The 14,555-nt window shown below is 44.3% G+C and overlaps 1 protein-coding gene across 1 annotated transcript in view; it reads left to right on the top strand.

The window, feature by feature from the left end:
* vwa5b2 (von Willebrand factor A domain containing 5B2) overlaps positions 1 to 12,523 on the top strand; it is a 35,001-nt gene extending 22,478 nt beyond the window's left edge. The window contains exons 14-22 of the mRNA XM_063193009.1: positions 1,111 to 1,351; positions 1,682 to 1,984; positions 4,150 to 4,285; positions 6,472 to 6,575; positions 7,042 to 7,092; positions 8,069 to 8,168; positions 9,420 to 9,543; positions 11,269 to 11,451; positions 12,081 to 12,523. Coding sequence (XP_063049079.1) covers positions 1,111 to 1,351; positions 1,682 to 1,984; positions 4,150 to 4,285; positions 6,472 to 6,575; positions 7,042 to 7,092; positions 8,069 to 8,168; positions 9,420 to 9,543; positions 11,269 to 11,451; positions 12,081 to 12,473 — 1,635 coding nt within the window. The 3' untranslated portion in view covers positions 12,474 to 12,523. The remainder of the gene's footprint in view (positions 1 to 1,110; positions 1,352 to 1,681; positions 1,985 to 4,149; positions 4,286 to 6,471; positions 6,576 to 7,041; positions 7,093 to 8,068; positions 8,169 to 9,419; positions 9,544 to 11,268; positions 11,452 to 12,080) is intronic.
* Positions 12,524 to 14,555: the final 2,032 nt, after the last annotated feature.

Here is a 14,555-nt window from a genome sequence, read left to right as displayed (position 1 = left end):
GCAGTAGTAATAGCAATAGCAGTAGCAGTAGTAATAGTAGTAGTAACAGTAATAGCAGTAGCAGTAGTAATAGCAATAGCAGTAGCAGTAGCAGTAGTAATAGCAGTAGTAATAGCAGTAGTAATAGCAGTAGTAATAGCAATAGCAGTAGCAGTAGTAATAGCAGTAGTAACAGTAATAGCAATAGCAGTAGCAGTAGTAATAGCAATAGCAGTAGCAGTAGTAATAGCAGTAGTAATAGCAGTAGTAATAGCAGTAATAATAGCAATAGCAGTAGCAATAGCAGTAGTAATAGCAGTAATAATAGCAATAGCAGTAGCAATAGCAGTAGTAATAGCAGTAGTAATAGCAATAGCAGTAGCAGTAGTAATAGCAATAGCAGTAGTAATAGCAATAGCAGTAGCAGTAGCAATAGCAGTAGTAATAGCAATAGCAATAGCAGTAGTAATAGCAGTAGCAGTAGCAATAGCAGTAGTAATAGCAATATCAGTAGTAATAGCAATAGCAATACAGGTAATAGTAGTAATAGCAGTAGCAATACGAATTGTATTTTACAGGGGTCCCCAAACTATTCCAACTTGGGGCCCACTTGACATTTTTGCAAATGTTTGGGGCCCTCCTCTGACCCGATAAACAATATAACTCAAATAAATAGTCAACAGCAACACATATAACATGGTTTATTGATTTTTTGGTAATGAAGGCCCACAGTTTGAGGACCACTGGTATAGCACATTATCATACACAACTGTCATTCAAACTGCTCGAGAGGGAAAACAGAAAATGGAGAAGAAGAAAAATAAGAAAGTAGAAATTAGAGAAAGTATTATAGAGAGTAGCTAACTATCCATAGCCCCTTACCAGGCTCCGTCCCACCACTGGAAAAATCCAACAGCCATAGTTACTGCACCACCACTATGACAGTGCACAGGGCCCTTTGTAATACATTACGACTTGGTTACTGCCATTCTGTTAACATTATATTATTTTGATTTCTAGAAAGTGATGGGCCCTGGCTCACAGTTTGAGAATCACAGTTCCCATAGTACTCTCTAAGTGTTAAATTAACACTGCATTTTTTCGACTGTGCACATACATGTATCCCAGCAGGCAGGTGGTCGTCTGTCAGAGAAGGAGGAATGTCGTCGCAGGCAGAGGGCGCTGGCACGGTGTGCCATGTCCGCGCGCAGCTTCTCGTCTCCGCAGGGCGACCTGGACATGCACCGTCTGCGGCGGGCGCTGGAGAAGGTGTCCTTCGACCAGGCGGTGGGGGGGCGCCTGGAGGAGAGCGATAGCGAGACGCAGCCCAGCTCCCGGGGAGCGCTCTCGCGACGCAGCCTCACCGACTCCAGTGAGTTAAAACATGCACTAACATATGCATGCAGAAACTCATACAGTATAGACAGGAGAGCGCTGACAGTTTTAAAGGGATGCCCCTTTTAAAGCCCCCCCAGGAAAATCGTAAAAAACACTCTTCAAACATGGTCATAGACACAGAGTGCCCACCCTTCAGAAACGCTTCAATGTCAAAGACTGGGGACTTGGGTCCTGGTTCTCTTCCAATAATTTGTCTCGTAACATCTCAGTACTGACGTAATTTGGCTAATGATGTCTTTCTGTCTCTCTATCCCACTCTGTTTGTATGTTTCTGTCTGTCTGTCTGTCTGTCTGTGTGTATCAGATGGCCTGCTGTTCCCAGCTTCCCCTCTGGACTGGGATGGCTTCACCGACCCCGAGTGCCTTTTTGCGGCCGCGCCGCCAGACGAGCCCCCGGCTCTGCAGGCCCGCTCCCTCATCCACGGGCTGCTGGGCGGGCGGCCCGTGTCCTGGGAGGTGGCGGTGGACCTGAGCCCACTCTGGGGTCCGCAAGCCCCCCCGCCCGCCACGCCCGACCCCTGGGGGGAGATCGTGCATCAGCTGGCCGCTCGGTCCGTGATCCGGGACTTTGAGAACATGGCGGAGAAGGAAGCTGACATTGAGCATGGTGGGCATTTTTTTGTGTGTGTGTTTGGTTCCAAATATCTGAAAGAAGAGAGAAGTGCTGCACACTCCCAAAGTGCAGAAATGGTCTTTTATGGTTTCCAAATATTTACCTGATGAAGGTCAGGGGTCCGTTTCTTGAAAGCGTCTTTGCTATCGTCGTTAGCAAAGTGCTTCGTACGAGCGACTCAACTCTCTCTCGACAGCAACGCTCACCACTAAATCCAAGGGAAAGGTAAGATGGTCTTAAGGTGATACTGTCCCATTTTTGGAAATAAGCTCATATTAGACATCCGCTTGAGTTAAACAATTGAGTGTTACCTATCTCCTGTACTTTCAACCGTTCTCTGAGTACGGCAATGCAAATTTTACCTCCATGCCAGCAGTTAACATTGAGTCCTATGAGACCAGCTGGCGGCTAACTGGTCTCATAGGACCAGAGGCGCAACTACTAATTTCTGGGGGGGTATGCAATGTTACTGTAACTGCTAGCAATAGCATGGAGGTAAAATTTGCACAGCCATACTCAGAGAACGGTTGAAAGTACAAGAGAAAGGTACAACTCAATTATTTAACTCAAGGGGAGGTGTAATATGGGCATATTTCAAAAAATGGGACAGTATCACTTTAAGACGGTCTTAAGATGGTTAGCAACGACAATAATTGAGAAACAGACCCTAGGTCTGAGACTAACGCTGCATTCACACCAAAGGCGCTGACATCCACAATACGTCCACAGAATGTGTCCGTTATCAGTCCGAAACTGTTAGAATACATGAAAACAAATCATGCCTTGCACACAGGAGCGCGGTGTAAGCGCGGCGCATGTCCGTCCCGCCCGGACATGTCCGCGTTGCTCCTTGAAAATAGAACTCGAGTCTATTTTCCTGCGCGGAAGTCCACGTTCAATGTGCGGGCTCCATTGAAAATGAATGGCTGCTGCACGCGGATAGAACGTGGACGTTGACTGTGCAGTGTGCAAGGCAGCCCGCGAACCTCTCGGACTCGCACTGCTCACAAAGACGTCCCTGTGTGCATGTACCGTAAAACGTCATGAGTGAAGCAAAAGCGGTCAGTGTGCTGAAATTTTGTGTTTTTTTCTGATTAGTGATCTCATCGCTGGCGCACCTGCCGTCTGAGGTGTGCGGAAAAAATCACAAAGTTGTTGGTTTCCCTGAAACACAATATGTCTGTATATTTGTGTTTGGCATATGATATGTATGTCTCTATGTCGTGGAAGTTTACACACACACACATGCATTGCCACAAGAGGTTGAAGCCAAGTCTCAAGTTTCAAAATGGGAACTACTACCCTCAGTTGTCCAGTAACACATATTACACCATTGCCATGCCTTTGTGCCTTGTGCAGATTACACCATTGCCATGCCTTTGTGCCTTGTGCAGGGCTCCTGAATGAGACACAAGTTGGTTGTATGCACAGCATCATCTGCTGTATGAAACAAGACAAGCATATTGTACATGCATACTGTAACTTAGATTACTTAGACCTAGAATGGTGTTATTTAATGTTATTAATTCTAATTAAAGTGATCAGTGTGTGTAATAATAAGTAGTACTAACATAGGAATGTAATGTAGTAATGTCGTTGCATGGTGCAGGGTTCATAACTGCGCATTTATTTACTTGTTTGTTTGTATGTTTGCCTGTACACTAGTATGCTAAATGCATGTACAGTAATAATGTTGGACAGTAGTGACATACAAGTTTACAAGTTTATTTATTTAAAAAGGGACAGCATATATTACCAGCATTTAAACAAAAATGCTAAATAAACAAGATTATAGCCATGAGGCTAATTTCCATTTTTTGTCTCTTGGAGCCTATACTAAGAAGCTGGTTCAGGAGTAAACCAGAAAGAAAATGAGCACTCCAGGCTCTTCTATTAAATGATTTACCTCTTAAGGTGGGGTTGCAGGTTAACCATTTTAAGAAAATGTACTATTATGACATCACGTTGGGGGTTCCGCAGGCTCATAGGAGTCTATGTAGAACCTTAGAATCCTGGGGGAGTTCCCCCAACGTGATGTCATACCTGCAACCCCACCTTTAACCTGTTTTCTTCTGAACCAGTTTCCAAGTAGTATAGGCCCCATATTGCTGGGCTTACAGCTGAGTGTGACCCAGGGTAGCTCTCTGCCCGCCCCGCAGGCCCGGCCAAGAGGTACAGGCTGAAGGCCATCCAGACCAGCAAGAGCTGTAACATCATCTGCATGTACACCTCCTTCAGTGCCAGGGACTCCAGCACCAGCACCACCACCACCAGCAAGGGCCTGAAGGACGCACTGCAGCCTCTCAGCACAGGTACAATATTACATTACATTACATTCAGTGGTGTAGTCTACGTGGAACGCGGGTATACAGAGTATACCCACTTCTAAATTTCAGGGATTTCAGTATACCCACTTAAAATTGATTGATCCATTGTTTTGAATAGCACAAATATATACAGTATACCCACTTCAAAAAAAGCTCAAATATACAGTATACCCACCATAAAAAAATAGACTACACCACTGATTACATTTAACCCATTAGAACATGGCGTTATAAATTTGCTGTTACTAGAATGACAATGACGATAGTGCATTACTAAAGACCCTCTGTTATGGCATAGTATAGAGTAGGACTATGGTAGTTACAGTAACCAGTAATGACTATGCATTATGCAAACGTTTTTATCCAAAGCGAGTTACAAGGAGGACATTCGAAGAAAGTGCAGTGTTCAATACTATATAAGGCAGTGGTTCTCAAACTTTTTCCATCATTCCCCCCTTCAGAGGGTCTGAATACTTCTGAGCCCCCCCACCCCCAAGTAACAGCAGTACTCGTGCAGACTGATTTTGCGATCGCTGCGCAGAATCAAAGGAGAGCTGACTGGTGGAGATTAAACAAAGAGGGACTGCAGTCGAATGCAGATGTGTGTTAATTTCCTATGCTATTCAAATTCATGACAATTAATAATATATTGTTGGTGAGGGCTTTAAACGTATTGACTTATTGGCGAAACAGGAAATAATTTCCTTGGGGGGAAAAAATCTAAATCAGATGTCACACGCCCCCCCTGAGATGCCTCCGCGCCCCCCCCCCTCGGGGGGCTTATGCCCCACTTTTAGAAACACTGATATAAGGTAATTGTACATAGGACGAACTACAACCTCTCAGCACAGGTAAAATATCCCAGTAAAACATGGCCGCTGTCATAAGTTAGCTGTTACCAGAGTGGCAATGACCAAATGGTAATGTATACAAAAGGCCTGTGTATTCATAGTGGTGTAGTACTATGGTAGCAAAGTCTTGTCATTGGCTATTACAGCGTTCCACTGGTGGAACGGCATTATTCAGGGCAGTGATTCTCAAAGTGTGGTCCGGGGACCACTGGTGGTCCGCGACAAAGCTCTAGTGGTCCGCGAAGGGGTTTCTTTTCCAAGATAAGCTAGCAGTAGGCTATATTTGCAACCTAATTACAAAGCCAAACATAGCTAAAGACTTATTTTCACCACAATGACACAGACTTGTAAATGTGAATAAATAGTAAGTGGTCTGTATCAAAATTAGCAGTGTCAAATTAGCAACCACCAACTGTCAATTCAGTTCACAGGTGGTCCCTGAACATTTCTGGGGGGACAAAGTGGTCCTCGGTCTGAGAAAGTTTGAGAAACACTGATTCAGGGGCTACTGCCGTTCATTATATTCCATTTAGACCAGTGGTTCTCAATTGGAACAGTCTTGGGACCCACCATATTCCACTCTCATCCGGTCGCGACCCTACTTTTTTTAGTGTTCAAGTCAATTCAATGCAATTCTCAAAATGTAACCAAGACTCGAATGACTGGTTGCACGCTATCTATCTCACATAAACATTCAGATTGTATCTATGACAACAGATGACACGGAGTTCAGTAGCCTATCAAAATAAAAGTTGTAAATTGTTGCAGGAAAAGTTGGATTTTTTTTTTTTTTAGAATTACGGGTTTTTTTACACCAAGGCTCCGCGACCCACCCATGACCCTTCCTTTGGGTCGCGGCCCACCAGTTGAGAAACACTGAGACATTTTATACAAAGCAACCTATAAGGAGGACATATTACTGTCCTAATAAGATGCTTGTTATCAAATGTCACATTCAGTATAATCGTTCATTCAGTCACATTCAGCATTGTACAGTAGGCTATGTAGTCGACTAACATTGCTAACATTGTTATTAAAACACTCTGCCTTAATGTTGTGTATTGCTCTTACATCAAGAAATGTAACTTCACTGGCAGTAATCGTAACTTTAACACTGATCTCCACTGACTAATACCTGAATGTATGCAAGTATGTGCAATATGTTAATACATCATGTCATGCATATGGGTATTATATTGTATGTATTTGTGTATTTATGTATGCTGATGGACACCTTAATTTCCCTCAGAATTAATCAAAGTTGCTCTACTATAGCAGGGGTGCGTTTCGGGGTGCGTCGCAGTTCCCACACCAGCAGCAGGAGGCAGCGGTCGCACTCGGTGGGTTTGGGGCGCAGGCCCTCCAGCCGGGACAGCGAGGAGATGGAGGAGGCCTTCACCTCCACAGGTAACCCCCAGTGCCCTCTCCCCCTTCACCTCCACAGGTAACCCCCCCTCCCCTCTCCCCCTTCACCTCCACAGGTAACCCCCCCTCCCCTCTCCCCCTTCACCTCCACAGGTAACCCCCCCTCCCCTCTCTCCCTTCACCTCCACCTTTTCCAACTTGGGGCCCACTCGAAATTGTCACAAATGTTCGGGGCCCACCTCTGACCCGATTACGAATAAAACTCACATAAATCAGCAGCAACACACACCAAAATGTGATTATAATTTTTGGAATATTATTTCAAGGCCCACTTGGTATACCTTCAGGACCCACCAGTGTGCCCCGGCCCATAGGTTGAAAATCACTGCCGTAATGCAATGACAAGGCCCCCTGATAGGATGAGGCCCTGGGCAATTGCTCGACCTTACTCAATGCAACAACCGCCTATGGTTTCAGTGGTGCTGTGTGTTCTCTCTCCTGTCTCCAGATCGGGACGACACCCCAGCCTCCCCCTGCAGCCTCACCTCCTGGGACAGCAGTAAGTCACTAGCTGATAAATACACAGTAAAAAATGCCATTGTAATTCAACACTTAAAGGGACACTGTGTGAGATTTTTAGTTGTTCATTTCCAGAATTCATGCTGCCCACTCACTAATGTTACCTTTTTCATGAATACTCACCACCACCATCAAATTCTAAGTATTCATTATCACTGGAAAAATTGCACTTTTCATACATGAAAAGGGGGATCTTCTCCATGGTCCGCCATTTTGAATTTCCAAAAATAGCCATTTTTAGCTGCAAAAATTACTGTACTTGGATTTTACTAAAAATGTTATTTTATTACTTAGTAAACTTTCATGTAAAGATCAAATTTGGCAATAGGGAGCCTAGTTTCAATGAGCAGCATAGTTGCAGTACCTTTTTTGACCATTTCCTGCACAGTGTCCCTTTAAACATCTTCTTCTAGAGTCTTTTTGGTCCCAGTGTACTCTTTATCCCTTAGTGCAGATCCTACAGTGTGTTATGACCTTACTGTCACCACAATTGTAATGGCTATGTCTTAATTTGTTACTTAAGGCTCTCTGTACTGTCATAGCAATGTTGTTATGATGTAGCTGAGTATTTTCGGCAAATAGTGAATAGGCCCGCCGGCGACTAAGAGGCTACGTGAACTCTTTTTAGTTTAATTAAGTTCAATTGACACTGTATTTTTTACTATCTGGTTCAGAAGTAACACTTCACAGAGTAACTGGTTGCCTCTCTTGAATACTCATTACGACCAGCATATTTAGAGCTATTTTGATCTAATCTCTGATGATGATGATGAGGATGATGACAATGATGGTGGCTGTGATGATGATGGTGACGATGATGACGGTGATGGTTCTGATGCTGCTGATGATGATGATAATGTTGATGATGATGGTAGTGGTGATGACAACGGCAATGATGATGATGATGATGATGATGATGATGATGATGATGATGATGATGTTTACTACTGTCTTAGGCACAGGTCCCAGTGCGCACCCTGCCAGCCCCTCCAACGCCTCCACCCGCTCCCAGCGCTCCATAGAGAGCAAGTCAGTGGAGAGCTTCTTTGGCTCCAGGTGAGAGAGAGGGGCCCACATCAGGTATTAGCATTGGCAGCTACCACTTGTCTGCAGCTAGTAATAATCTCAAATCACTAGCCACTTTGGTAGGTAGTTCTTGCTAAATCAATTTGTATTTGTCTGGGTTTTTTTTTGTTGTTTTTTTGTTTTTAAAAAGATTGTTTTTGGTCTTTTTTACAACTTTATTGAGGACAGGACAGTTTGAGAGGTGGACAGGAGGTGAATGGGGAGAGTGATGGGGAGGGGTCGGCAAATGACCCGGACCGGGAATCGAACCCGGGTCGGCCACATGGCAGGGCCTACCGGTTGCCCACGGCAGGGCCTGTTTTTGTTTTTTTAAATGCATGCGAAGTACATACAGTATCATCATCAGTACTGAATATGAGGGAATACAAATGGAGTATAACCTTGTTGGTTTTCCTTTTTTTAGTAGGCTAAGTCATATCTTAAGACAGGGGTGGGGAACCTTTTTCATTCGAGGGGCCACTTCAAATTCCTACAAGGGTCATAAAAGTCCTCCGAGGGCCGTACTATGAACACAAATCAGGATTTCCCCATGCAATGTAGGCCTATATTGAAGGTAGACACCTTTAAAATAGTTCCCACCTTCTCTAGGTCCCGCCCTGAATATAACTTAATTGCATTGGAAATGTAATTTCTAAGATTCCTTTTCCAAATATGTCATATTTCATGTGAAGTTGCATAACATTAAAATGATATTCGGGGCAGGATAAAACGACCTCAGGGGCCGCAAACGGAAAGACGGGAGAAAAAAAAAACGGAAGAAATCTTACAGTGATACTGTCCCATTTTTGGAAATAAGCTTATTTTACACCTCCCCTTGAGTTAAATAATAGGGTTTTACCGTTCTCCTGTACTTTCAACCGTTCTCTGGCTATGGCAGTGCAAATTTTACCTCCATGCTAGCAGTTAACATTGAGTCCTATGAGACCAGCTCGCGGCTAACTGGTCTCATAGGACTCAATGTTAACTGTTAGCTTGGAGGTAAAATGTACACTGCCATAACTAGAAAACGGTTGGAAGTACAGGAGAAAGGTAAGAGCCTATTATTTAACTCAAGGGGAGGTGTAAAATAAGCTTATTTCCAAAAATGGGACAGTATTCCTTTAAGTGTTATGTGAAAGTGTTTAAATTGGGTTTTCTTTTTTTTAGTACATAATCCCTAAAAAACGACCTTTAGTGCCATATGAAAGTGGTTTGTGTGTGTGCATGTGTGTGACCCTAAAGGTTTAACTTGGGACGGCTGATGTCCACCAATGCCTCAGGAAGACAGACGGCCTTGAAGCCCCACTGCCTGTCAGCCGAAGCAGACAAGCACACAGAGGCCGACACGCCAAACTACCTAGCTCTGGTGAGTCAGGCTGTAGCAGAGAAGCACACAGATAAAGACACGCCAAACTACCTAGCTCTGATGAGTGAGGCTGTGGGCCGGATTAAGATGGCCTGGGCCTTGGGCCCCTAGACTACAGGTTGCTGTGGGCTGCCCAAAATTGCAAATTACTACAGGTTGCTGGTGAGTGAGGCTGTAGCAGAGAAGCACACAGATAAAGACACGCCAAACTACCTACCGCTGGTGAGTGAGTGAGAGAGAGAGAGAGAGAGAGAGAGAGAGAGAGAGAGAGAGAGAGAGAGAGAGAGAGAGAGACTTTATTGATCCCCAAGGGGAAATTGAGTGCCACATGGTCATATACACGACACATAACAGGAAGACAGGACAAATACATAATAAATAAGAGCTAAGAAATAAATAAAAACAGTCCATCATAAAAACACACAACGAATCTCAACAACATTATAAAACATTCAAGTCACTCAGCAGCTGTTGTTAAAAAATCTGTGGAGTGAGGCTGTAGCAGAGAAGCACACAGATAAAGAGACGCCAAACTACCTACCGCTGGTGAGTGAGGCTGTAGAGACCGACCCGCTAATTAAGATGGCCAGGGGACCTTAGGCTACAGGTTGCGGTTGGCCGCCAAAAAATGCAAATTTAGCCATTTAAATAGACAGTGTCATAATTACAAACAAGGAAGTTAGGGGAACATGTCTACGAGCTGTACTCAACATGACAGATGGAGAAGGAGCAAACTGATACTGACACGCCTACCTCTGGTGAGTCAGGCTGTGGGCGGGCTTATCGCCTCGTTAGCAATTGCAACAGTATTTATATAGCACATTATCATACATAACTGTCATTCAATGTGCTATACAAGAGAAAAGAAAAAGAAGAGAGAAGGAAAAAAATGTAAGTTATTGTAGAAAGTATGATGGAAAGTATAGCTAACCATCACCAAAGGCAGAGGAAAATAAAATTGTTTTTAATTTCTTTTTACATAAAACATGCCACTGTTGGGGCACTTCTAATTTGTACAGGAAGGAAGCTGGTTCCTGCATTCGGTAGCATGATGACTAAATGCCATTTCACCCTGTCTGGATTTTGCCCGAGACGCAACCAGTAGAGGAGACTCTGAAGACTTAAGACATCTTTTAGGATGATATTGCTCTAGCATATCTACAATATATTTAGGACCTAAGCTATTAAGTGACTTACAGACTATCAGAAGAGTTTTAAACTCAGGAGGATATTTTCCCTGATTAAAAAAGGAAATGGAGCAATAATGACAACACGATGAGCTGTCCTGAAAAAATGAAAGCTATTTGTTTTCTCTATTGCTCACCCATGTGGTCCGTAAAATCATAATCTGTGCCCTTATACATGCACATTCCAGTAAAACAACACAGTGGTGCGTTATTAAACCTATTTAGATTTTTTTTTCTATTGGCCTATAAAATATCTGGCCTATAAAAATGTCATTTTATGCACATTTTCCAACACCAACCGGTATGAACATGAAATTCATAAAATCTTATTGGATTTAAGCATTCCAGGTCATGCTGATTTGTATAAAAAAAGAATGTGTATTCAAAGGAGCTCAATACCCTATATCAGGCGTGCATAATTATGAGGCAACTTTGTTCTCCTGTGGGAAAATTGGCCACAAAATAGATCTTACATATGTCTCACCTATAAAAATGATAATATCAACTCTGTCATGGTCACCTCCCCCTCCTCACACAGGTGCACCTGCAGCTGGCTTCCGGAGCGTTCCGTCTGGACGAGTCGTACTCCGTGTGCATCCAGATTCCGCTGGACCGCCTGAAGCGTGCGTCCCCCTACACCAGCCACCGCAGCAGCCTCAGCCCCCCCATACGCTGCCTCTCCCCGCCAGCCAACCACCCCGACGACACCCCCCCTGTCCTGGTCCCGTCCCTGAGTCCCACCTCCACCACCCCGACTATCCACACGGAAAAAAATGGTAAAGAACTATAAAGAATTATGTTAAAAATACATTCCATGTATGATTTACTCCTGAAAGTGCCCCCTTTGAACTACAGAACTATTAGGTGAAATCAGTATGAACAAGTACAAATTGTACATGGCATTTACAGATAATGTCTATGATACAATTACTTTCTTTGTATGCTTCATATAAAGTTTGTAGTTTTAAAATATTTTCATGAAGCATACAAAGAAAGTAATAGTATCATTCACATTATATCTAAATGCCATGTACAATTTGGTCTTTGTTCATACTAGTTTCACCTAATCATTCTGCATGAGAAAACACCAAAAGGGGGCACTCTCAGGAGTAAATTCACCAAAACAAATATAGATCTGTCTGTTACTGTCATATAATAATCTTCTAGAAATTAAAAATCTTGTAAAACGTGTGTTTGATTTGACAATATCCTTTCCATGTGGGTATCCAAGCCCCAGACAGCCAGGCCCCAGGGGTGACCGTCCTCTCCAGGGCCCCCTCCACCAGGCCTGGGGTGGTGGGCCGCGGCCCCGATCCCGAAACCGTCTTGTCCGACCCGGCCAGCTCGGAGGAGGGCTCCCCGGATCTGCCCAGCGGGGTGGTTCCCCAAGCGGACAGCGGCCGGGGGTCCGAGACGGACATGTGCGAGGTGTCCTCTCTGGAGCCCGGCGAGCCCCAGGCTGGAGGGGAGGCACCCCTGGGCCAGACTCACACCGACCTGGAGAGCCTGTGCTGGGCCACGGCGGTGGCTCTGGCCTGGCTGGAGCACCGGTGCGCCGGCTACTTTGTGGAGTGGGAGCTGATCGCCGCCAAGGCGGATTTCTGGTTGCGCGGGCAACGGTTGCCGGCGGGACTGGACCTGGCGGGGCTGAGGGCGGCGGCGCGCTCGCTGTTCCTGCTGCTGCGCCACTGGGACGAGAACATCCAGCTCAACATGCTCTGCTACAACCCCAACAACATGTGATCACTCAGGACATGGCCATACCAACATTACAATCACAATAACATGTGATCACACAGTCATACCAACGCTACAACCCAAATAACATGTGATCACTCAGGACATGGCCATACCAATAACATGTGATCACTCAGGACATGGACATACCAACGCTACAACCACAATAACATGTGATCACATAGCCATACCAACGCTACAACCACAACAACATGTGATCACTCAGGACATGGACATGCCAACATTACAACCACAATAACATGTGATCACACAGTCATACCAACGCTACAACCCAAATAACATGTGATCACACGGCCATTACCAACGCTACAATTCAAATAACGTGATCACATAGCCATACCAACGCCAATAGCATGTGATCACACGGCCATACCAACGCCAATAGCATGTGATCACACGGCCATACCAACACTTCAACCACAATAACATGTGATCACATAGCCATACCAACGCTATAACCCCAATTACATGTGATCACATGGCCATACCAACGCTACAACCACAACAACATGTGATCACTCAGCACATGGACATACCAATAACATGTGATCACATAGCCATACCAACGCTACAACCACAATAACATGTGATCACTCAGGACATGGCCATACCAATAACATGTGATCACTCAGGACACAGCCATACCAACGCTACAACCACAACAACATGTGATCACATGGCCATACCAACGCTACAACCACAATAACATGTGATCACATGGCCATACCAATGCTACAACCCCAATAACATGTGATCACACGGCCATACCAACGCCAATAACATGTGATCACATAGCCATACCAACGCTACAACCCCAATAACATGTGATCACATAGCCATACCAACGCCAATAACATGTGATCACACGGCTATACCAACGCCAATAACATGTGATCACATGGCCATACCAACGCTACAACGCCAATAACATGTGATCACATAGCCATACCAACGCCAATAACATGTGATCACACGGCCATACCAACGCCAATAACATGTGATCCCATAGCCATACCAACACTACAACTCCAATAACATGTGATCACATGGACATACCAACACTTCAACCCAAATAACATGTGATCACATGGTCATACCAACACTTCAACCCAAATAACATGTGATCACTCAGGACACACTTCAGCAGTGCTACCGTAGAATCTCAAATAAGATGTGACATAGTAGGTCAAGTAGGGAAGTAGCGCTACTACAGTATAGCACTTCGGCAACATGTGATCCCTCAAGTCTTACAGCTTCACCAACAGAGTTGTATGAAGTAGAGGTACTTTCACTGATGTAATTTACAACACTAGTACTGTGATATTACATGGATTCAACTATGTACTCACCATACAACCAGTGTTGTTAATTATCTGTGAGAGTACTTCCAGGGTCAAAAATGAGAAGGAATTCTCTGACTGAGGCATTCCAAATTAAAATGTCTTTATTAATATGACAGGTCCTACATGGACATATTAAAAACAAGGCCCACGCGTAGCGGCATGAGTGCCTTCTTCAGGGCAGTAACACAAAACAGTTTTTTTTGATCCTGGAAGTACTATACCTTGGACTAAAGAGCACCCAAACCCAAGAAGCCAACAAACAATCTGGATAAGAGCACGCCATACTCTACAAACTATCTGTGAGAGTACTTCTACTTCTACTTAATACAACTCTGCTCACAAACATGTGATTGAAACCAATAAGATTGAGTATCCGTCTGCTATTGCCAGCCCAAATTCCGCAGCTACAACCGCAACATGCGATCACTCAAGCCTTACAAGCCCCACCATGTCAACGGAGGTCTGCAGGTCATAGCAGAGGTGGGCAATACAAGTGTGGCAGACAGTAAAGGTTGAACAAAACAATCATCTTCAACCTGAATACAAGTGCCACAAAAAACAAACATACTGTATGATTCAAGCCATACTACTATACCATACTACGAGCACCACAAAGTCACACACAAAAAAAACAACCCATGAAACCAAACATGTAACGATGACGTTACGGATATGACGTACTATGTATGCCCCTTCAACATGTGAATCAAGCAATGATATGGCC

This window comes from Engraulis encrasicolus, unplaced genomic scaffold (genome assembly GCF_034702125.1).
Source record: "Engraulis encrasicolus isolate BLACKSEA-1 unplaced genomic scaffold, IST_EnEncr_1.0 scaffold_27_np1212, whole genome shotgun sequence".
Taxonomy (NCBI): Eukaryota; Metazoa; Chordata; class Actinopteri; order Clupeiformes; family Engraulidae; genus Engraulis; species Engraulis encrasicolus.
The sequence above is the reverse complement of the archived record's forward strand: the minus strand, read 5'-3'. Positions and strand labels throughout refer to the sequence as shown.